Genomic DNA, 25,734 nt, shown 5'->3' with positions numbered 1-25,734 from the left:
TAAAACTTATGAATTGAGAGTTACTTATGTTAATGGATCTGTAACTATTCTTTTTAAAGTTGGATGTGCTGTGCAATGGTGAAATTATGGGGAAGGATCATACTATGGAGTTCATCTACATGACAAGATGGCGACTAAGAGGCGAAAACGTAAATTGCTTTTATATTCACCTATGTGTATAATTAGTTTTTTATCATTATGTTAATCAAATTTAACAGTTACTGAGACACTTTAAAAAAAAAAATCTCACTTGGGAAAGAGAAGAAACTGGTTCCTCAGTGACTGCATGATAGCTGATCCCAAGGATAAGACCAAGGTCTGTGTTAAATGTGGTTTTGTTATGTTTAAGGTGAGTTTAAAACACTGATTTGAATATGTTCAGAACTGTACTTAGAGTGGAGGAGATGGCACTTAAATTTTTTTAAACCCCAATAAAATATGGAAACTTCTAAGTTCTGCCCTGACTAGTATGTTTAATGGTTAAGATATTTTTGTTTGTGGTAGAGAGGACAGGTAGGATAGAATCTAGATACTCTTTTTTTCAGGTACCTCCTTTACACTGAAAGTATAAGATTGGACCAAAGGGTAAGTGAGTTTGCAATGGTTTCTGATACCAGATTTAGATTATTGTGCCTGAGGCCCCAGGAAATATGAGAGAAATGATTAAAAGAAGAAACCTAAGAACATTTTTTTTAAAAAACCCAAAAGGAGTTGGTATTTTGAACTATATCTTTGATTAGGGTTAATTTGAACGTTCCAATGTATCTTACCTGAGTTATACGTAACGTTGATACTAGGGAAGTCTGAAGGGATAGGGATTGCAAGGCTAATTTGTAGCAGTAAGAAATATAGTAGTAATTACAAAAAACACAAAATTATGAACTGTAGCCTCACACAATTACAGTGGTTCAAAAATATACTTATATTGAATGTAAACATTTGTGGAACTATTTTTTTCCCCAGAAGAACTGTCTTGATATGACACAATAATAAATGAAACATTAACTTCTTAAGTAGAACTTTTTTCAGTTTGCATCCCACTGAGATGATGATGCCATCCTTGTGAGGCTAAGTTCTCGTGACCAGGAGGAATAAATTATATTCTAGTCCTGCCACCAACTGATTGTGTGCCTTGAGGAACTCATGAACCTCTCCAGGGCTCCTTTTTATTTTTTTCCTCGTTGTCTTTGTATTTGGTAAATTAATGCTTGCCTTTCTGTGACATTTTATATATTTTTAAATGGTTGTACATATATCACCCTCATTAATTCTTTCTAACCAAAATGTTCCAGGGACCCAGTGCAGATTGCAAGGGTAGTCAATTCTCTCTTGCCTAGCCCTCCTGGGGCCTAAATATTGTGATATTACACATAATAGTAATGCCACATTGGTATAATTTTAGCTTTCCTCGATCATGGGACACTTCAATATGTGTTAGTGCTTGAAATCATCGTTATAAATAGGTTTGCCTTCAGGTTAGAGAGATGTAACTAGTCATCCATGGCAGGACCTCTCCTGGCACCCACTTGTCCTTCTCAAGGTCCCTTCCCAAAGGTCACCCACACTGCCAGTTATTCTAATGGCAGAGCTCAAAAGAGCTAATTCATAGAAATTGTCATTAAAAAAGTGTATTCAGTCTTTACTGCAAGTATGCTTCTGATTACAGATTTCTGAATAGTTTAAATCCCCTGCTTGTGTAACACATATTTTATTAAAAATTGGTTCAAAAAAATGGTTTTAGTATCTTAAAATTTTTATTCAGGTAAAAACTAAATCAACAAATAGAAAAAAATACCACACTTGGTATTTGGTACAGCAGTAAGTAGCCCATTTTATTTTTTTAGCATGACAACTCTGTTTTTTGTTTGTTCTCCTCTAAACCCGTTTCTCCCTCAGCTTCACAGTCTCAGCAGCTCCGAGATTAGTAGTTCATTTTTCTAGTTTCTCAGACCAAAACCCCTGAAGTCTGTCCTGATTCATTTCATCCATCCTTAGCAAATTCTTTGAACTCTGCCATCAAAATACAGTAGTCAAAATCCAGTTGCATCTTATCAGGTCCTCGCTCTGATCCAAGCCACCATCACTCTTCTCCAGAATATCGGTAAAAGGCTCTTACCTGGGCTCTGGGCTTCTCCGCTGCTGCCACCTGTGCCTCCTTCCATCTTCGCCTAGCACAGCAGCAAATTGGAACGTGTTTCCGGCTCTAAATCTCCAGTGACATCGAATGGCAGTTAGATACAAGCCGCAGCCCTTCCAAGGACCTGGACGGGGTGGACCCACCCCAGGTTCTCCTCAGTCTTTCCTCTCGCCCTTTGCTCCTGCCCTCTGGCCTCAGCGGCCTCTGTGTGTTGTTTGCTCTAAGGTGCCAGGCTGGACCTTGCTTCCCCATGCATCTACCTACCTTGTTCCCTTGACCCCTCCACTCAGAGAAGTGTGCTTCTGCGTCACCTCTTCAGTAGTCCCAGTCCGACACTCTTAATCCCCTTCCTTGCCTCACCATTTTCCATAGTATGCCTCTTAGCATGTTTATTGTTTGTTCCCAAGTCAGCTGTAATCTGAGGGCAGGGTGATTATTTGTTCACTCTGAGTCTCCAGCACCTAAAGCAGTGCCTCGTACAGATACTCAGTATTTGTTTGAAGAGTAAATTGAATGAAAGTTGTATCTTTTATAAGGTAATAGTTACTCAGTACAGCCTAAAGGTCATTTTGTTCTGTTTCCCACTGGTTTTCTGTTAACTTTTAAATTTTGCTCATGTTCTAGTTAATTATGAGGTATTATAATTGATAAATTCTGACAGTTGGGGTGAATCTACAAATTAGCAATAAAACAATTTTTTCTTGATTAAGCCCCTTCCAGCATATTTATTGCAGTCATGTCACTTCCCATCTCTGCCCTTCGCTGCCAGCAAGACACCAGATTGTCTGAAAAGCTCACATTACTCTACCTACTGGCATTGCTAACTGGCTCTGTCTTGGGCTGGGATTGGTGTTATTTCCTAAACGAATGACCAATTTATGGTTCTTTCGCTTACTTCTTATACTTTTTTCTATTTATTAAACATTTTAATCTACCCAGGATTTGTTCATTTACACACACACCTACAATGAGGCTAAGACTCTCAATTTATTCTATGAAATTTTTTTGGCAGAAATACAATTTATTGAATAATTCACACTTTGCGCCTCATGGTTTCGAGATGTCACCACTGTCTCTGCATATGTACCTGGACATATGTGTACACATGCAGATGTGATAGCCGTTTATGTTTCTGGACATTGTTTTGTCCTTCTGAGCAGGACTTATCCTACACCAGCATTTCACATTATAGCTTGTATAAAAATCTGATCACATGACATCTCTACCTAAAACTCTTCAGTTGTCCATTTTCTTTGGGATCTATTTAAATAAAGTTCACATTAACTTATAAGGAAACTAGTTGGGCCTTCTATGTTACTTTATGATGTCTATCAGTATTTATTAGGTCAAAGCTCTTTACTATTATTTTCTTAATTGTATTGGCTAGTTTTCCCCATTTATTTAGGTGAGCTTGAGAATGAGATTGTGATTGGCAATGGATTAAACTTCTAGGTTGACTGGGCTGGCATTTGCAGTCTTTTATTCAGTTTGGTGCTGTGGGGTGCTCTCTGAAGTTCTGTACTCTTCTGTCTGAGTAAAGTCTGTGGTTTTCTTCCCTCTTCATGTTGGACCTCTGACCTTCTGGGCCTTTGGCAAGGTGACCCCATATTCACATCACCTCTTCCCCATGTCTTCTTGCTAGACTCCTGGGAGAATTGCTGGCAGTCGATTTGCCTCCATTCCTCAAGAGCAGGACATCTTTGCCTGTACCACACAGCATCTGGGCCACTCCCCACCTTTATCCTGGGGCCGGTCCACTTCAGCCTCAGCCTGTTTACTGTCCTCTCTGCTCTTTCTGGATCCTTGCCTTCATGTTGCATTTTTGAAAGACTTTTATCTTTAGGAATTGCATATCTGGTCAGACTTAGCTAAGTCCTAGAAATTTTTCAGTTCATAACAATATTTGTGCCTCAAGATCAGTGTTCCTCTTTTGCTTATTAGTGGGAGAAAATGGACCTTTTTTTAAAACTGTTGCTTCTCAAACTTGGATGCAAATCACAAAACACCTGGGGATCTTGGTAAAATACAGATTCTGATTCAGTAGTTCTAGAGTGAAGACAAAAATTCTGCATTTCTAAAAGCTCCCAGGGGATACCTGTGCATCTCATCTTTGGACCATCCTTTCAGAAGTGTGTCCCACTTCTGACACATCTTTTGGGCTTCCCTGGTGGCTCAGACAGTAAAGAATCTACCTGCGATGTGGGAGATCCGGGTTCATTCCCTGGGTTGGGAAGATCCTCTGGAGAAGGGACTGGCTACCCACTCCAGTATTCTTTCCTGGAAAATTACATGGACAGAGGAGCCTGGTGGGCTACAGTCCATAGGGTCACACAGAGTCAGACACGACTGAGAGCAACTAACACTTGAGTAATAAGATTTTAGGAGGCATGATGTATGACCATTGGTTTACTCCGTGGTTTCCACATCTATACTAATACATGTATTCTGCTTAAAATGTCCATGCAGTGTTTTCATCACATTTTGTAAAACATAAATGGGATCATATGTATTGTTTTCCAACTGCTTTTTCTCATGTGCTAATATGCCTTGTAGAGAATCAGTAAACTTTAATTCTTTGTAACAAATTGTTAGTATTCCATTTGTGCAGTTATAGCATAATTTGATTAGTATACTCATTTGGTGGACATTTTTCAAATTGACATTACAGACATGCTGTATTCCAGTACATACATCTTTCTGCACATGTGGAAGCATATTCATTGGCTAAATTCCAGGTGTGGATTTACAGCAGAATATGCATGTTTTAAATTTTGATAGATACTGATAAATTGTTCTCTAAAAAGGTTTTCACTGTTTATAATAATACCATTAATGTATGAGTGCCCATTTTCTGACACCCTCACCAGCACTGCATATTTTCACTTTTGTGTTTCTTGTGTGAAGTTTCTTTCCAAATCCATTGCCCCATTTTTTTCCGTTATGAAGTTTGTGTGTTTCTTACTGACTTCTAGGAGTTCCTTATGTATCTGGATATTCATCTTCGTTACATTTGTTGCAACTATTTCCTCCCAGTTGTATTGTGCTGCATAGTTTGCCTCAGTTTTTTGATCCTTAAACTTGGAGTAATAATACCAATCTTAAAAAAATTTTAGTAAGAACTAATGAAATATTATTTAATAAGGTACTTAGCAGGGTGCCTGACATAATAAATGCTGTATTATTAATAACTTACATATGTTTGCTTTCATTATTATTATAATTCTGTACTCCTACACTTGGTCTCATGCCTGCAAGCTTACTCTTAATATCTCTGTCTCTTCAGCCTGAGCTTTCCCCGTGAACTACTCATGTTCTTCCTGCTTCCCTTTCCTTGGGTAGGTTAAGTACCTACTCTTAGGACTCCCCCTTTCCCAGATAATCCTGGTTGCTTTTAGGGCTTCCAGCAACCCCTGCCAGTCCCTACCTAAAGTTATTCCACCATGTTTGTCTTGCTGTGCTTTCTTTGCATTATCAAGCAATTTTAGGAAAAACAAACATCTAGCTTAACTGATACCAAATAGATTAATAAGAAAAAAATACCACTTAGTGAAACTTACCTCTTTCCACCCAACTCCTTCCTTGTTAAATGCTGTCTGGGACTTGTTTGCATAGTTAGGCAAAGCCTGATGGGCCAGAGGAGGGGAGGAAGGTTGTCAAGGAGAGCAGTGCAGGGCGTGTCTTAACAGTGTTGATGAGCCCTGTCCAGAAATTCAAAGACTAACTTCTAGGGGAAATATTGTTATCTGTATTTTCATTTTGAAGAGTCATGCAATGTTGAATTCATATATGTAAAATTTTAAAGTGTATGTTTTTATATTTCATAATTCCATTATAGTTCAAATATTTATGCTTAATAAGTGTTCAACATAATATTGAAAAATCAAGATTTGGCAGTGACTTGTTAAATATGAATGGCTAGTTGCTCAGATGGTTGAAGCATCCGCCTGCATTGCAGGAGACCCAGGTTCAATCCCTAGGTCGGGAAGATGCCCTGGAGGAGGAAATGGCAACCCACACTCCAGTATCCTTGCCTGGAAAATCCCATGGACAGAGGAGCCTAATGGGCTACATGTCCATGGGGTCTCAAAGAGTCAGACACGACTGAGTGACTAACACACACACAAACTGTTAAAAGACAGTAGATTTAGAATTTATTCACTAGTTTAAAAACATGTTCATTCATTGGTTTACTCATAAACCTTTTTTTGAGTGGCTGCTGTGTGCCAATTCTGCCCCTTAGCTATTAAGATTGCAAATATGAATAAGATCAGACTCAGGGAGCTCACAGTTAAATGCTATTAAAATAGTTATGGAGACCAAGAGTCTAATCTGAAGAACATAAAGAACCTGATCTTAAACAGAAAATGGATCCCCTGCAAGTTCCCTGCCCCCTTGCAGAGCTCTGAGACTCTTAAACAGTGGTTGAAGAAGAGATCTAGGAGAGATTAATCACAGGGAAAGATGGAAGAAAGAAAGCACCTCTCCTGAATTTAGAAGGCAAGGGTTTTCCTATGAATTTAGTATTTGAAGAAGAGATGGATAAGATAGGTCACCATTTTGGTAAATATTTGCAGAATGTTAACAAAATTCATATTTAGAGACTAAAATTATTTCACACTAAAATTTACCAGTCACTTAAGTTATTAAAGTCTTTTTCCAAAAACAACTGCCATATTTTGGAAAGTGTTTACTTATAATTAATCATGTTGCCTCATGTTTGACATTAAAATATTTTAAATATGTATCCAGTTGTGGATGCCTCTTATCTGATGAGTTCATCTCCTCCGCAGTTTCGGTGTCTGAACTGCTCAGCTTCGCAAGTCTGCTCTCAGGATGGCCCTTTGTATCAGGTAAGAGGCACTCACGACTGTACATATGACCCTAATGACGCCTGCCCGCCACAAAGGTGACTGCTTTCACCCCAAACACAAGGTCCCAAGACATGTCACTTGGCGAAATTCAGACCTATTTGAGCTACAAAACTTCATCTTTTCAACTTACGTCCCCAAAGTTTCCACTTATTTTAGTTCTCTTGAATTATCTATTTAATTTTACCAAACTAAAAATTAAGTTATAAATGTTAAAGCCATTATTTATGCATCCATCAGTTTTAATAACTACCAGCTTCAGCCTGCAAGAAATCTCGGCTCCATATTGAATCTCTGCTCTGTACTTAACACTTATTTGTGTGTGTGTGTTTTTTTTTCATTGTTTATTCCCCCACAAGTGAAACAAAAAAATGCCAGATTAGGTAAGGCTAAATAACAGCAATAGCTAAACGCAGTTGTGAGCTTGCTTACTGGACCTGCCCTAAGGACTGTACTGAGTTACCTCTTAGCACAGAATGATAGTGAGCGGATTTAGTAATGCACTGAGAAAGTGAACATGCCTCTGAGGAAAGTTTATCTAATAAAAATGCATCTTAAAAATTTGGAAAACAGAAGAGACGAAGTGTGTAATATAATAAGGATTACTGTTGAGTACAGAGATGATCTAGGATCAGCCTTAATCCATGTTTTAGTCATAGTATTTATTAAAAATGTAGATTTTTAGTCTCCATCATTATTTTCTTGAAGCCAAGAAGAGAGAATTGTAATTACATACAACCTTAACTAGCAAATTTACCTCTGATGTTGCTATTTTAGGGTTAGGACAAATAAATATATGTTAAGTATTGAAAGAACCATTTCAAATCAAAAGTGTTAAATTAGCAATTTATCTAGAATTTCCCTCAGTCTCATTGTCAGTTCTGTGATAGTGCAAATCCCCATACTCATTAAAATGTGTGTTTCTTAATACACACTGGTTAAGTCCGGGGTGTATGTGTAAATTTAGCAACTATAAAGGCCAAGAGAAAATCATTTAGAGAAAAAAAAGCAATCATCCTTACCTTTATGTAATTGAGGGTGGGGAGTGAGTGAATAATTTAACTGAACTGGTGAAATGTGTGTAGATGCTGTAGCTGATTTTAAGTTCACAGCTGATTTGGGGATGAATTGTGGAGAATCCCAGGGACGGGGGAGCCTGGTGGGCTGCCGTCTATGGGGTCACACAGAGTCAGACACGACTAAAGTGATTTAGCAGCAGCAGCAGTGGTATTCCTGGCCTTTAGTTATAACTCGTACATATGTGGCTTTTTGCTTTTATTCTCGGCACTGATGTCTGTTTGTTTCCTGAGAAATAAAGGTATTCTTAAACTCTGATCTAAAGTTTTAGGAAACTAGAGTAAGACCAAGTTTTCAAAAATCTACACACATTTCCTTTTTTTTCTGCAGCACTTCATTATGGAGTATAGTGCAGTCAGAAAGGTGAACTTGTAATTAATAGGATGCATCTTTAGCCAAAAAGGAAATGGCAACCCACTCCAGTATTCTTGCCTGGAGAATCCCATGGACAAAGGAGCCTCGTGGGCTACAGTCCATGGGGTCACAAAGAGTCGGACATGACTGAGTGACTAACACACACATTAGCCAAGAATCAACTAGAAAATTTCGAGGAAAAAATTATCACTGTTTTATTATAAGAAAATATTATATGTGTAGCTTTATATGATTAAATCTTTTAATTTTGTGAAAATTTGGTGAAATTGTTTTGTAGGAAAAATTCTAGTGAACCAACATTCACCCAAGAAGAAAGAAAATGTAAATCACTAAGTTATGAAAGACACAGAACAATATTAAAGAGTTACTTCTTCAAAGGACACCTAAATATAAAACTGCTTCGGTCACATTCTCTCAAATTCTCAGGGAATAGATCATTCCCATCCTAAATTGTTAATTTTAAGTAATTGAAAAAGATGGAATTTTACCAAATTCATTTTACAGATGTAACATAATCATGAAGGCAAAAACTGATAGAGAACCTCCAATTAGAACACAAGTATCAAGTCTCATTTTGAACATAACAAAGGTGATAAATAATATACTAAATGTACTAAAATAATATGCTAGAAGAAGAATAAACCAAGACCAAATAGTATTTTTATCAGAAATCAAAGAATAGCTTAATGCTGGGGGGAGGAATTATATATATTAAGTAAATGTCAGTAGATACTAAAAGGGCATTTGGTAAAATTCACATTTTTCCTACAAGCGTATTTTGAAAATTTTTCAAGACAAAAGAAGTTGACATAACACAAAGAAATATCCTTAACTTTTAGATTTATCAGTTAACATTTTGCTATATTTTTTGCCCCTTCTTCCCCTTTCTTCCTCTTTTCCTCTCCTTATCTTATTACTCTTTTTATAAATTATCTCTTGTTTCTTTATGGAGCCATTTGAAATTAAATTGCACATATCATGACAGTTGACCACAAAGTACTTCAGCATATGTTCCCTAAGATTAAAGACATTCTCATATATAATCATAGTACATCATATACAACAAATTTAAATATTATAGCAGTCAGTTCTTCCTATAATTATGAAGTTTAATGTAATTTCAAACATTTTTTTTTTTACCAGATTCTTGTTTAACTTGACAAAGTCAGTCATTCTCAAGTTCATCAGGAAATATAATTTGGCACTTCTGGTCAGTCACATTTTTAAGTGAGTAAACAGGGCATATGCACAGCCACATGCTGAAATGTATTTTAAAGCTGAAATAATTAAAATTGGGTACTAACTTAAGCATAGACACATGGATAAAAAGCAGAGCTCAGGAACTCACTCTAGTATGTATGAATCTATAAAGAGTATTTCAAATTAATGGCAGGTACCAAGCTTCATTAACAAATATTTACTGAGCACTAATTATGCACTGGGCAATCTTGTAGGCCCTGGGAACACAGAAGTAAAAGTGAAAAAAATTTGTTTCCCTCATGGAGCCTATACTCTAATGATGATAACAGATGAAAAACTAATGAGTAAAATTTATTCCGGAGAAGGCAATGGTGCCCCACTCTAGTACTCTTGCCTGGAAAATCCCATGGATGGAGGAGCCTGGTAGGCTACAGTCCATGGGGTCGCTAAGAGTCAGACACGACTAGAAGAAAAATTGAATTAGATAAATAGAATATTTTAGATGAGATAGCTAAGAGAAGACCACTCTGAGGCGGCAATTTTTGCCCAAAAAGAAGTGAGAGTAATAGCTGTGTGTCTCTCTGGGGTAGAGCTTTCCAGGCTGAGGATGGATAGAGATCTAGAGGCAAGGTCATGTCTGGTGGTTTGAGGGCTGCAAGGTGGCCAAGGGGCCTGGAGCAGAGACAATAGTTGACTGGGGAATTAGGAAACCTGGAGTGTAGATGTTGGGGTGGGATGTGATCTTGTAGGGTTTGTTTTTAGTTAACTGTTCTGAGACTATTAGTGATGCAGGGGTGTCGGGGAATTCAGTCCATACCTCACATTATATGTGCTTCTCATGGCTAAAATGGTGCACATTGAAAATGATACCATCAAAGATCAAGAAGAAAACATAGCTAAATAATCTCAGAGTAAGGATGAACTTTCTCAATGTGTTTACATGTAAAAGAAAAAAAAAAAACATGTTGACTACTAATACTGAAAAATACATGGCAGATGTCCCACACATTTTAAAAAGTACATGCAAAAATACCATAAATAAGGAATATTTGCATATATACAAACAAAAACCGAAAAAATTCCAACCACTGATGACCAAGCCATTTTACTTCCCTCTTTTCCTTCATCCTAGTAGAACTGGTGATGAATTCTTCTACGCATGATAATGGATTTTTGAATGAGTAACTTACTTATTTGCAGAAAGTGTACAGATTTAACAGAGTCAGGAATGGAAAGCAAAGCTAGAAAGGTTATTGTAATGAAACAAGCTATAGGATGAGTTGGGTAGGTTGGGAAGAAGTTAGGTTAGGGTAGTAAGATTCTAGGTAGCAGTCTCTACATCGGGCTGAACTTCAGAAAACCCAGGGAGTTTTGTAAAATAGATTTCGGTGTCCACTCACATATTCTGATTCAGAGGGAACAGAATAAAGTGTAAAACAAAAACAAGTAAGCAGAATTTAACCAAAATAGATTTAGACCATAGAATCTCAGTCCACCCCTTTCATCTATAGGAAAGGAAACAGTTTTCTCACAGGATTTTTGCATTCGCCTACAAGGAGACAAGGGGGAAACAAGCCAGTGGCTTTCTCAGCCTTTCTTGGTTCCATAAGAGTAGCTCCTGGAAATTTCATTTTAAAAGGGGGAGTCCACAGCTTTCAGAAAAGGAAAAACCATTGGTTCTTCAGACCCTTTCTGACTTTGTGATGTTTAAATTCTACATGATATGGCAAAACAGAGGGCAAAAAAGACACAAAAGTGGTGGTGTGGCTTTTCCCGCAGAAAGCTGTCTCCTCTCCAGGGCTCCATGTTGATACCTTCCCTGTGTGGAGCAAGCTGCAGGATAGTCTGAACCACTCAATTTCACGATAATCAAGTCCAACTATTTAGTAGGATCAATTGTTGAAAGGAGGCGGTAACCTAAATGTTTCCTCTAACAATTAGTGACTTGTTTTTCAGCATTTTTTAAAGGACCATTAAATTTTAAATGCTAAAAATAAAAAAGTGTCAAACTTACTTAAAATGTGTGATTTGTAAACAGTACCCCAGTTTCCTAGATTCATAGCGTGTGTGTGTCAGTCGCTCAGTCGTGTCTGACTCTTTGCGACCCCATGGACTATAGCCCACCAGGCTCCTCTGTCCATGGGATTCTCCAGGTAAGAATACTGGAGTGGGTAGCCATTCCCTTCCCCAGGGGATCTTCCTGACCCAGGGATCGAACCCAGGTCTCCTGCATTGTTGGCAGATTCTTTACCGTCATAGCAGAAGGTCTGTTAATTTGTGACTCAGTGGACTCACACAGAGAACAGTTCTGATGGAGTCCAGCCTGCAGGCTGGTCTTGTACAGCACCACAGGTGAATGAGTAAATGCCCCCAGCAGCAAGAGCGTTCTGTCCTCACAAACCCTGCCTTGCCCTAAGTACTAACAGTAGTACTATTCACATATGCAACCACTATGACATCCACAATCTTTCGAACTTGACCTTTGTTGCAAATTATGGAAAAGTTGACTGTCTCTAGAACATAACAGTTTAAAAATATAATGATAATTAGTCTTAATTGTCATAATCACTATTCCCAAGAACTATTGTAAAGCATAACTGCACATTTTTTAAAGTCTTTTATGTATAATCTCTATTGTTTTTATATCAACACAGTCATCATGTTTTTATTTTATAGTCATACCCCATGGTATTGCAGTATCGACCAAGAATTGATTTCGGTTAGACCAAGGGGCCTAGATCCTACTGAATGAATCCTGCACTCTGTGTTTACTCATCGACAGATTGCACAGTGAAAGGTGTGTGGACTAGAGGGACACAGCCAGACTTTCAGCATGCGAATAAGGCCATTGTCTGTCTCTAAATTGTCAGTTGCATTTATGTTGCTTCTATTAAGAGCAAACCAAGTGCCATTCTGCTACTGAACCATCTGCATAAGGTTTCTGTGCCGTCTCCCAGTGTACAAAACAAGTCATGGTTGAAATCAGTAGGTGTGCGGCCATGACCTAGCCTTCTGAATATTTTGCTTGCCTGTTCCAAGATTGTTCTAATGTTTGATTACACTAGTAATATGGCTCAATCTTTGTGGTGTTGCAATTTTCACATACTTACTATTTGATTAATTCTTGTTTAAATAGAGTACTGTACAAGGAAACTAATAATTATTATATCTTGAAATTATTTTGTATGGGAAATGTATTTAGAGAAATGGCCTTTGAGCCACTGTCCTGTTTGCGGTAAGCTTTTTGTGTGCAAAATAGTTCACTCTTAAGTGTGCAAATCTTTTGGGGAAGAATTCCGATTGTTCTGTACATTAGAGCACATTATAACTGTAGGCATTTGGGGTCATCTGTCTGTGTAGTCTACTAGTCGCACAAGGAGGGCCTGTTTGCCTTCCAGAAAACGTACGTGACTCCTTGGAGACTGAAGTGAGATTCATAACCATTTGAAATGTTGGCAGCTGATCACATTCACTTCTAACAAAACCCATGTTTCTGTGAGGTTAACCTTTCATAATGCCTTATGATGAGCGGGTGCTGCTTCATGAGATGTCATTGCCATTGTGTAGCCCACATTACTATGTGCATCATGATATTGTGGTTCTTAATCTAACAAGTACATTGTTTCCCTTTTTCAGTTGGCCTTAGGTGTGTGTCAGTGTGGCATGCAGAAAGGTATGATGATTTTAAGTACTAGGGTTTTTAGAGCAGGTAACATTAGCTATTTTATGGATTTCAAAAATCTCAAAGCAGTTGTAGATTAAAACTGTTAGTAACCTGTCATATTTTCAAACCATATGCATAAAATAGAACAAATACTGTGTCATAGATAAATATGCTAACCAGAATTAATAGTTTGAGGATATTTCATTTTAGATCCTGTAGTAATTAGGGGGAACTGGGATTATTGTCTTATAAATAAGTTCTTTAAGGTCAGAGCTACGATAATGTCCTTGGTTTTGCAGTTTTGTTAAGTCTTCCATTCCTTTTGAGATGAGTCTGCAAGTCAATGAAAGTCTTGTTACCTTAAATTATATGAAGAACTTCATTTTAAACCTCTTAAAATCTACACTGTTTCTCATAAACTTTGGAAATTAAGTTTGACTAATTGCTTTGAAACAAAGTTAACCTCTGAAACTTAGGAAATAATCTTAAAAGTTAGGAAAAATACTTGTTTTAGAAATCTGACATGAGCACAATCTGTGTGTTACACACATAGCTTTTATACTGTATTTTCCAGTAAAATGTATCACAGGCTAATGCCTTCTAAATCTCAAAATGCTTCTTAGAAATAAAAGTGTATGACTCTAAGAAACACAAAATACAGCTAAATCTTGATGCATTTCACAATATAAAGGCTGAAACGTCGTAATTATCTTTTCCGTATATCTTTGTTTCAAGTCAAAAAGTCTAAGGTTTTCTGTTGTTTTGGGCCTGACTTTTGTGGAGAAGGTCATGGCAGTATTTTTAAAAATTTCATTTTGTTAAATTGTGTTTGAGTTTGGAAGGGCTCACGAACAGAATTTAAAAGGCAGATTTTTTTTTAACTCTTTAAAAATGGTTGGAACAGACCATTACACTAAACCAAAAACTGAATTTACTCTCCAGCTACAGAAATTATTTTGCTGTGCTGTGAAATCCAGTTCCCTGACATCTCTAAGGCATTTTTAGATTCTTATAAATTTGTCACATCTAGGTCAGTGATTACTTATGGAAGTTGATTTTTAATTAACTCAAAATGAATTGAGAGTGCATTTTAAAAACCACAAATGAGACCTGGATGTTTTTGGGTCCCCAGCCAAAACTTACAGCCTTAAATGAGTTTTATATACATGATCTCTTTAAATTTGGCCTGTTGCCTCATCTTATGTAATGTCTCTATTTTCCAAGGAAATATATAGGAAGTAATTATGGAATTGAGAATAGTTTTATAGAGAATTCCTTTATTTAATGTTACTGTATTAACGCTTTTATTGAAATGCAGTGGAATATGTGCCAAAACATGTGAAAACCCTTGCATAAAGAAGGGCATCTGTTATATGGGGAAAGGTACACATTTTATGATGGTCCTGAATAATGTGGTGTTACTGTTTGAACCACAGACTTCTTCATATATTCAACTATGGTTTTTAAGTATGGGACTACTTTCATGTCTAGTAATACACTAATCCCTAGTTAATTATCCCCTGAGTCAGGTTGTGAAATTTGTAAGAAACCAGATATAGAAAAAATACACAGGCAAAAACACAGAGGTGGTTAGTTTTACAAACTTGGGGTGCTAATAAAATTAATTCTTTATACAAATAGCCTATATGAGTAATCATCTGAATCTGCAAAATTGGAGAATAAAACCAAGTTTTTCTTTAATCTCTTGTTTCTTAAGCAACAAACTGGAAGAACTTTACTTCCATATAAGATTTTGTATTTTGTAATCAGTTTTCTCTGTTTTAGATATCATAGATGTCCAAGGGGTCAAGGGACCTTGGATCTAAAGAAGGCCTGTGCGTTATAAGACATCAGTTTAACTGAAGTAATCACATTAGTTAATAAAAAAATCCAAATACGGCCCTTTCTCCAGGTTAACAAAATGCTTTTAAGTATTTCTAAAAAAAAAAAAAAAAAAAAAAGGTTCCCTCATGAGGTGATATTAGGTCATTCAGTCTGGGGTCCAGGAACCTTAGGTGATGCTTTTAGAAAAGTATATTATTTCTTTATTCATTAATCTGTCCCATATTAATATGCTACATTTTATAAATGTAATGAGTTTGCTCAACTATATGTACTAAATTAAAATGATTCTTTAAGGGGGAAAAAAGTTTGTTATATAATATTGTGAACTGTTTAGCTTTATTGAACTATTTAAGAGAAAGTGCCTCATTGCTAAAGTGCATTTCTGTTTTAGATTTACTGCATTAAGTTTTGAGTTTTCTGTCCCTGTCTCTTATCAATGGTTTTATATCTAAATAGGCTCTTATAAGTTAGAGTAATCTCTTTTTGAAAGATTTTCATAAGAAAATAGATATCACCAAAGACATTTTAGTGTTAATAACCATGTTAGAGAGACAGTTTTAACTGTTTGGAGGTTGGAAATTTTTAGACTGCAATTTACTTTTATATAATTAGGCAATAACCTTGAGTAGTTGCTAAAATACCACCAAAGAAAGGCTTTAAACTTAATTTTCATGGTAAGATCAATCAAATGCAGGTTTTTCTTGCAATAATCAGAACATACTTCCTTTCAGCCATGTTTCATGTTTTTCCAGCACCATCTGACAGATCTTAGGAAATTCTCAAAGATGAAAAAGAGATTAACACAACCAGTAGCCTCCCTCTGGATGAAAAATGGGAGAAATAACATAGTTTGGAGAGAAAATTGAAATTGAGATTTTAAATTCTAATTTGAGAAGCTTTTTATCCCATGGAGGTGATATGGACTAAAATTATGCTTATTTAGTTCCTGGGTTCTTAGTAATATGAGAAATTTTATTAAAGACAGACTTTGGTAAAAGTGCTGACATGCTTACTTGTGTAGAAAACAGTACATTCTCTTGGACTCACATAAGTAAATGCTTTTTCTGTATCCAAAAGCAAAAATTTTCCTAAAGGCCTGTGGTTTTTGTTTTTTTTTTTTAAGTAACTCTTTGTCTTGTTTCTCAGCAGTTACTTTGTTTTTAGAATTTAACCATACAGCCAAATTCGGCAAGATGGGCCCCAGATGAAGAGCATGTACATCAGGTTAAGCCCTGTCCTCACACCGAAATTTGGGGAGCCGGTGCTGTGGGCCACCTCAAGTAAAGCTCACACTAATGAAGTCTTCCTGACAGGCCACTAGGTAAACCTCCTGGGATAGGGTAAAGATGGATGTACTCATTACATACTCTGGTGTACCATAGGAATTTTCCAGCAGGCTGTATACTTTATACCAGTGAGATGTAGATACTGGTTGTGGGCATTACAAAAAGGGTTTGCCATAGCTTTAATTTTATGGGTTGGAAACATAAAAATATGAAATGCTATCATTTTAAGATACACCCCTATCCCTACAATAAGGAATATAACTGACAGATCTGGTTTATAAAAATTGAAAAACATGCTAAAACTCAGACCCTCTGAAAGCACAAAATAACCAACTAATTCTGGATTTATTTGATACACTTAGTTCAGTATTTTGTTGAAAAAAGTTCAGATTGAAAGTTCATTAAAAATACTTAAATATTACATCACAGGGTTTTCATGCAGTAGCATTTTCCCAATAATTTAAAAGTGATTCTCTTCCTAATGTAATATAGTTTTCACAAGTAGTGTGTTTATTTGCTATTCTGACTATATTTTCAAATACAATTAAAATGCTTGAGCACTTCCTTTTTAGAAAGTTATGAAATTAAACAAAAATAATTTAAAATGTGTCTGTATACTTGCTATGCCCCTTTTTCTAAGATTCAAAACTTGAGACATTATTCAGAAATGTGTTTTAATTTTAATTGTCTTTAGAATCAAGTGAAACATGAAATACTGGGTCCAGTTTTCTTCCATTTTTCAGAGCTTCATGGAATAAGAAACCAATCTAGTGCAAACTGAAGGTTAAATATTTCTGGGCAGTGCAGAGATAGTGAATAGATTATGTGTATGTGGACTTCACATCAGTCCAGGATAGCAGGTGTTCTGCACATTAGAAATGGAATGGGATCAGCCTACCATTGTTCCGGGGCGGTTTTCTTTTGCTATATTTTTTTGAATGGGGACGGGGGCCCAAGTGTCCTTATGAAGCTGTGGTTGGCGACAAGAGCTTGTTGGGGGAGCACCAGTGTTCTGCTGCGTTTCCTGCTTCTGGCAGCACAACAGCACCAGTTCTTAACGGAGTAGCCCTCACATTAAATTAAACCATCAGAGACTATATTGTACAGTTCTGTTGCTAATTTTCCTTTGAAATATGAAATATTTTAAGCTTTCTTTTTGTCAAAAGTGGTAACATCTTAATACAAATAAAAACCTTTTTGTGGTTGTAAGATTTAGCTTATAAATCATTCAAATTGAAGTGAAAGATTACCAGGTCATTGTTAATGACTTAGTCTATTAAGAATATATGTATTTTTGTAAAGGGAAAGCACTTGTAGATATTTAATCAGTACTATATGTCTGTTTTGCAGAAATAAAATGCTGCTTAGAGATTCTCTTTAAATATTTTTTATTTTTGTGCTCAAATGTATTTTCTGTTGATCTATGGAATGTTCTGTACAAAGCTGTATGGTTGTACTGTTGGGCTAGATACTTTTGTTTTTTAAAATCTGGACTTAGCCAAGTATATTTGACCATGTTAAAAATAGTATCTTTGTTATTAAAAACTTGATTGCATAATTTGTTGTCTGTCATCCTTCATATCAGTAGTTGCAGATCATAACCTTCATTTAAAAGTTTCCATTAAGTATTATTGTAGCAAATTTTATGAACATTTGTTGAATATTTGAGATAAAAAATCTTTAGGAAATGTTTATTAACTATTTACTTTACAGATGGCAGACTGGCCCTCGAATAATACTAAAATTTTCACACAACAGTAGTATGCAAATTCTATTCAAGTTCCCATAAACTACAGACCAGGAGACACTGGAACATGTCCAGGGACATAAAATAAGATGCAAAACTTTCATGGTCTAAAGGTAGTGAAATCATAAAGTCTGTTCTCTTACCACTGTGGAATTATGTTAGAAATCAATACCAAAAGATATTTGAAAACAACCCACATATTTTCAAGTGCAGTGTGACGTTTACCAAGAGATCTTTGACTTAGCCACTGAAAGCCTCAGTAAAGTTAAAAGACTGAAAAAAACAGAGGGTGACTACAGAGAAGAAAACATTTAAATGAGAAGTTAATATCAAAGATACTTATAAAAAACCCCGTGTGCTTGGAAATTAAGTGTCCACTACAGGAGCCATACAAGGTAAATTAGAAAATATTTGTAAACAATAAAAATGAAAGAATTTATCAGAATTTGTTGCAGTTAAAGCTGCTCAATGCAACTAAATACAATGCGGAATCTTGAATAAGGTACAAAAACAAATAATGGATGCTAGCATAAAGTTTTGTGAAATTTGAAAAAAATTTGCAATTAATAACATATCACATGTTAATTTCCTATCTTGTTTTGTTTTATTTTTTTACAACATAGTGTTTCTTTATATACTCAGAATTGGATTAGAAGTTTCAAGCCTCATTCAATATTTTTTTAATCACAAACATAATAAGCTTTTTAGACTTAGCAGTAATACTAGATTACTAGTAATACTAGATTAGATTACTACTGTTTAGCAGTAATACTAAAATAAATGGAACTATATTAAAGTTTTGAGTGAATATAAATTAGAAATCTAGCATTCTATTCATAGTCAAGTGTAATCAAAATGTCTAAATCTTTTAGTTAGGCAAAAAATTCATACATTTTCTAAAACATGTAATATACATACTATTTATATTAAAAAATGTTAGTCACTCAGTCGTGTCCCACTCTTTATAGCCCGCCATGCTCCTCTGTCCATGGAATTATCCAAACAAGAAACCTGGAGTGGGTAGCCATTTCCTTCTCCAGGGGATTTCCTGACCCAGGGATCAAACTTGGGTCTCCCTCACTGCAGGCAGATTCTTAACCATCTGAGCCACCTATTTGTATTTATGTATACAAAAGCATTTCTACTACACTTGATAAAGCCCTGAGAAAGAACAACAAAAAGAGAAGGAGAAATTGGAAAACAAACTAAATGAAACGAGAGCTCTAAATATGAAATAGAAAAAAAATGAAACAAACCAGATAAAAGATCATCACACAGTCCAATTGTCTTTATACAAGGCTGCTCACTAGACACACCTAGAGCTTTGGAGGAAAAAACACTACCTGGGAGTTTGTATTTTTCAAAAAATTCCAGATAAAAAGTAAATTGAATACCAAAGAAAAGTCCAAGTGATTTGAAAAACAGACTGCTCTCTTCAGCTCGTTAGATAAAGCATTGTTTTATTATTAAAATACCTTGCCTGGGGAATTCTAGATGGGCTAAAGTAAGACATTAGTTAGAAGGTTGCAATGATTCATATCTCTGCCCCATATGTCTGCCCTAAGACAAAAGTGCCTGAAGCTTTGTCTTAGATTAGTGATACCATGGAGGTGGCAGGAGACCCCAGGCATTCAGTGGGGTGGGAAAGCAGCATCTTCTGAGCAAAACTCCTTACACTACGTTTTAGCATCACCCTCCTTGGAGCTGGTGCAGAATAGGAAAGAATTTGTGAGGACTGTGCGTAGGAAGTGCTCAAAATGTAGCCCCTAATACTTTTATCCCAGGTCGGGGGCCAGAACAGGAGAAGGCCTCAGGGAAGGGAAGGCCAAAAGACGTGCCCAGTGAAAAGACGAAACCATTTAGTGACCTGCTAACCAGTCTGCCACGCCTCCACTTGAGAAAAGTGTCACTTTACCCAGTTTTTAGTGCTTTGTCAACACAGGCTCAACTCTGATCTTTTCACCAGTTTAAAAAGGTATGGAGGAGTCTGCACCCCAGCTAGGCCTGAGAAGGTAAGGAGCCAGACCTGTTTGTCTGGAAACAGGAATTTGCAGACAATATTTTGCTGGAAGCCATGAATAATTCTGCTTGACACTCAAGCCCCTGCTGTGCGATTTGGATGCCAGGACTACCATCAAATGAAGAAGCATGCCCCAAAAGAAGAAATAGCGAATGATCACCTCACACCTTCTACCACCAAAGCCCTGCTCTTACCAAACCCAACTCAGATCTCAATTCCAGCAGGCTGAGCTGAACTTTCTCCTACTTCTGTACCACTTAGCACTTTCATTGCAACCACAGAAATTACGTTTATTGTCCTCCCATTACGTTATGAGCATCAAGAAGGATGTTGACAGTCATTGTGGTATATCCTCACCCTCACATTTGCATAGTAACTGCCACCCATAGAACCAATGAAGTGAAACAGTTTAGGTTTCAGAAGGCAGAAGCAAAGCTGACAAGTCTCCAGCCACTCCCCAGAGGTCTCCTGGTATCATTTCTCTTCTTATAAAGATAACAGTCATATTGGATTAGGACACCACTCTTATGACCTCATCAACTTTAATCACCTCTTTGAAGGCACCACGTTCTAAGGTCCCTAACCCACAGATTTGTGGAGGAACAAGAGACCACAGGAAGTGTCAGAGCAATGCCAATGAAAACAAAGATTAAAAGCATTAATCTTTGAAATAACAAAGAAAATAACAAAGAAATAACAAAGAAATAACAAAGCAAAGCCATTTGCCATCCCCCTCTCATCATCTGCGGATTGCAACCCAGTTTACCCAGTGTTCTCTCTGACTTGCCGGGAGCTAAAATGCCAACAAGTAACTCAAATCTGGCTTAGCTAGAGCTATTCCAATCACATGGTCATTCATAAAACTTACTCCCACTGAATGTACTAATACATAAAGGATGCAGCAGAGGGTCTGCCACGTGGTAGGTACTTTACAAAGATCTCCCCTCTCTGACTCCCACCCATTTAACCATCAGAACAATCTGTGAGATGAAAGCAAAAACAAACACATGGGACCTCATCAAACTTACAAGCTTTTTCACTGCAAAGGAAACCAGAAACAAAGTGAAAAGACAACCTACAGGTAGGGAGAAAATATTTGCAAATGATGCCACCGATGGGGTCTTAATTTCCAAAATATACAAACAGCTCATATAATAACAACAACAAAATACCAACCCAGTTGAAAAGTGGGCAGAAGACCTAAATAGACATTTCACCAAAGAAGATACGCAGCTAGCCAGTAGGCACATGCAAAGATGCTCAACGTTGCTAATTATTAGCAAAATGTAAATCAAAACAACAGTGAGGTATCACCTCACCAGTCAGAATGGCCATCATTAAAGTCTACAAATACTAAATGCTAGAGAGGGTGTGGAGAAAATGGAACCCTCTTATACTTTTTGTAGGAATGTGAGTTGGTGCAGCCACTACGGAAAACAGTATGGAGGTTCCTCAAAAAACTAAAAATAGAGTTGCCATATGATCCAGCAATACCACTCCTGGTCATATACCCAGACAAAACTAGACTTCAAAGAGATATATACACTCTTATTTTCACAGCAGCAATATCTACAATAACCAAGACATGGTAACAACCTAAATGTCCATCAAAAGATGAATGGATAAAGAAGATGTGACACACACACTCGATGAAATATTACTCAGCCATAAAAATGAATGAAATAAGGCATTTACAACATGGATCAACCTAGAGATTATGATACTAAGTCAGAATACTTAGATGTGGAATCTAGTAGTATGACACAAATCTTTGCAATTCCATGGCTGTAACCTGCCAGGCTCCTCAGTCCATGGGATTCTCCAAGAAAGAACACTGGGGTAGGTGGCCTTTTCCTCCTCCAGGAGACATTCCCAATCCAGGGATTAAACCAGCATCTCTAATCATCTCTTGCATTGGCAGGCAGATTCTTTACCACTAGTGCCACCTAGGAAACCCCAATAAAATATGAGACAAATGAACAAAATAGAAACAGACTCAGAGAACAGACTTGCGTTTGTCAAGGGGGAAGAGGGTGTGGGAGAGAAGGATTGGGAGTTTGGGATTAGCAGATGCAAACTACTCTTAATATATATAGGGTGGATAAACAACAAGGTCCTACTATTAGGGGAACAACTGACCAAAACTGCCCATCCTGGCCCAGCAAGGTAGTAGCTCCTTGCATGAGTTATCTTACAATGGAGGGCCTGGTAAGGAACTTGGAACCAACAATCTATCACCAACTGGAAGGATTTGGGAAAGGTCAAAAGGGGAGAGGAGGCCCTAGTCCATATGTCCTACCAACCTCCCAGAATCCTTCTCACTGGAATCTATCTTGACTGAGTAAATGTACGTGCCACCAGGAAGGACCCTGAGTCAGAATGATTAGCCAGAGACAACCCAGAAATCCCATCACTATAAAACCTGAGACTTCAAGCCATAAGGCAGAGTAGTTCTCCTGGGTTCCTTACCCTGCTGTTCTCCCCGGGCACCCCTTCCCAATAAAGTCTCTTGCTTTGTCAGCACGTGTGTAGCCTCAGACAATTCATTTCCAAGTGTTAGACAAGAGCCCACTCTTGGGCCCTGGAAGCGATCCCCCTTTCTGTAACACTGCTGTATAGCACTATATTTAATATCCTGTGATAAATCGTAATGGAAAAGAATATAAAAATGAATATATGGGACTTCCCAGGTGGCTCAGAGGTAAAGAATCCACCAGCCAAGCAGGAGACCTAGGTTCGATCTTTGGGTTGAGAAGATCCCCTGGAGAAGGAAATGGCAACCCACTCCGGTAGGTTCTTGCCTGGGAAATCCCATGAACAGAGGAGCCTGGCAGGCTATAGTCATGGGGGTCACAAAGAGTTGGACACAACTTAGCGACTAAACAACAACAACAACAATATTGACTAATACCTCAATATAAATAAATAATTTTTAAAAAATGAATATATACATATAACTCAGTTTATATGTATATGTATTTATATGCATAACTTTGCTCTATGCAGAAATGAACACAACATTGTAAATCAAAAATGAAAGTCACTAAGTCATGTCCAACTCTTTGCGATCCCACGGACTGTAGCCGCCCACAAGGCTTCTCTCTCCATGGAATTTTCCAATCAACTGTAAGTCAATAAAAGAAAAACACAGACCTGTGAGATATGCATTATTCGTCCAATTTTAATGATGTGAAAGTGATCTAAATCACTCACAGTCACCAGAGATGTATATCGGTCTTCACCATGGACCTATTTCCAAAGGTGAGTCTATTCTCAGGGCCCCTGACCCTTTGCATCTGAGAGCTGAGAGCTATAGAGCAGCTTACCCTCAGGCCCTCCTGGCCGCTCCAGGATGGATCACATAGGGGATAAATACTCGGCAGCCAGTATGTGCCTAAGATGATTGTGGTCAACACATCATTTTGAGGACCCACTGTATACCAGGCGCTGCCCATGCCTCTGGGGATCCAAGTGGTGAGCCAAACAGCTAACTGAGCTGCCAGTGTAGGAAAGAGATACACATTAAACAAAGATGAGAGATACATGATAATCAGAGCAGTAAGTGGGCTGAAAAAATAGCTTCTGTGACAGAACGGAAGGTCTACACCTTTCTAAGAAAATGGCATTAAGTGGTGATGAGAGAGGAGCTGGGGTGGCAAGGAAAGAGTATTCCTGAGAACACTAAAAAAGGGAGAGCCCATGCTGCCCGGCCACCTGACGAGGTGGCAAGCGGTGGGAGAGAATTCTGGAGAAGGCGGTAAGGGGCTAGGTCACATAGATACTTTTAAGTCCTATTTAAAAGCTTCTATTTTAATTCTGAGCATGATGAGAGGGTTTTACACAGGCACTTGACATCATCTTGTTTAAATGTTTAAATGACCACCCTGGAAGCTCTGTGGAGAGTAGCTGGTAAAGAGGTAAGGGCTAGAATAGTCTAGGGAACAGGCTACAATCCTATCACAGTAGCCCAGGTTAAAAAAGGCGGCAGGGTCCCAAACCAGAGAGACAGACCTCAAGATGGAGAGAAGTGGGTTTCTTCACATACATCACCCCCACCCCGGCTGCAGTGAGCCTACCTTTAATGAAACCTAAGTTTGTAGGATGGGTGAAGTTCTAGATGGGGGTGGGGAACTCAGACCAAGAGGGTGGGAAGACGCCATAAAATTGAGGGGAGCAGCCACACCTAAACTCCCAGCACTACCTTAGAAAACCCAAAACGAAAACAGGAGAGCAGGAGCAGGGAGGGGATGTTTGGATGGGAGAAAGGATCCTGAAAACCTTTAAGCAGGGCTCCCACAGAGCCGGCTGCTGCTCTGCGGAGCACACGCCTTGCCTGGGCAGGCCCATGCTCCCCACCAGAGGCCCAGCGCCAGCACCTGCTCAGGAGGTGGGATATTATCCTTTGGAAATGCCCTTCTCCCCTGGCCCAGAGGTGGTCCTTGCTTGCTCCTTCCCCATCACCTTTCACACAGCCCTGTCCTGGCACGGGCACAGCAATACCACCTTGGATTCCAGGTAGGACTCTCCCACTGATTAACTGAAAGTGTGAGTCCCTCAGTCATGTCCGACTCTTTGCAGCCCCATAGACTGTGTAGTCAGCCAGGCTCCTCTGTCCATGGGATTATCCAGGAAAGAATACTGGAACAGGTTGCCATTTCCTACCCCAGGGGATCTTCCCGACCCAGGGATCAAACCAGTGTCTCTTGTGTCTCCTGCATTGGCAGGTAGACTCTGTACCACGGTGCCATTTGGGAAGCCAGAAAGTGGAAGTCACTCAGTTGTGTCTGACTCTTTGCGACCCCATGGAATTGTCCATGGAATTCTCCAGGTCAGAATACTGGAGTGAGTAGCCTTTCCCTTCTCCAGGGGATCTTCCCAACCCAGGGATCGAACCCAGGCCTCCTACATTGCAGGCAGATTCTTTACCAGCTGAGCCACAAGGGAAGTCCAAGAATACTGGAGTGGGTAGCCTATCCCTTCTCCAGGGGATCTTCCTGACCCAGGAATCAAACCGGGGTCTCCTGCATTGGAGGCGGATTCTTTACCAATTGAGCTATCAGGGAAACAGCAAATGTGACATTAAACCAACAGAACTCGCAAGATGTAAGTAACACACCTGGATGAGAACATCAGCAACCCCAGGACTTTCTCAGCACACTCTACAGCACAAAGCACAGTCTCAATTCAGAACTCAGAAAGTCCAGTTCAGTATATTGATCAATAACTACTTATTGCAAGGTTACACTTCTTCCCTGCTCCTAACTAGGGCCCAGTAGAGGGTTACATACTTTTCAAAAATGGAGGATAATTGTCCTCCTGTCCTGATTGGTTCTCCCTGGTTTGGGTAGGTGGCGGGGAAGGAGAAATCAGAGAACAGCAGAGCAGCTTGCACACTGGCTCCAAGCAATCTGGACCTGCTGATGTTTAAATCTCCCTTTCTCAGAACTCTTTCTGGGTTCTTCAGAGGGTCCCCTCTGAATCCTTCAACCATCACTCACCTCGCCAGGGCCATGCC

At 38.2% G+C, this 25,734-nt stretch overlaps 1 protein-coding gene and 1 long non-coding RNA gene across 47 annotated transcripts in view; one reads left to right on the top strand and one right to left on the bottom strand.

Moving 5' to 3' along the window:
- The window catches only part of PCGF5 (polycomb group ring finger 5), a 113,571-nt gene extending 98,549 nt beyond the window's left edge, over positions 1 to 15,022 (top strand). For 13 of the 45 annotated variants that reach the window (XM_081555329.1, XM_081555245.1, XM_081555359.1 and 10 more), the window contains 2 exons: positions 60 to 149; positions 12,334 to 15,022. In XM_081555329.1, coding sequence (XP_081411455.1) covers positions 60 to 149; positions 12,334 to 12,381 — 138 coding nt within the window. In that variant the 3' untranslated portion in view covers positions 12,382 to 15,022. Of the gene's footprint in view, positions 1 to 59; positions 150 to 6,927; positions 6,988 to 9,600; positions 9,685 to 12,333 lie in introns of all 45 variants that reach the window. The other 32 variants (XR_014072730.1, XR_014072746.1, XR_014072755.1 and 29 more) reach the window with 4 other exon arrangements.
- LOC145531824 (uncharacterized) overlaps positions 1 to 25,734 on the bottom strand; it is a 120,801-nt gene that overhangs the window by 42,131 nt on the left and 52,936 nt on the right. The window lies entirely within an intron of this gene.

The sequence above is a fragment of the Giraffa tippelskirchi genome, chromosome 2 (genome assembly GCF_054371585.1).
Source record: "Giraffa tippelskirchi isolate mGirTip1 chromosome 2, T2T-mGirTip1v1.2.pri, whole genome shotgun sequence".
NCBI lineage: Eukaryota > Metazoa > Chordata > Mammalia > Artiodactyla > Giraffidae > Giraffa > Giraffa tippelskirchi.
This window is presented reverse-complemented; position numbering and strand designations above follow the sequence as displayed.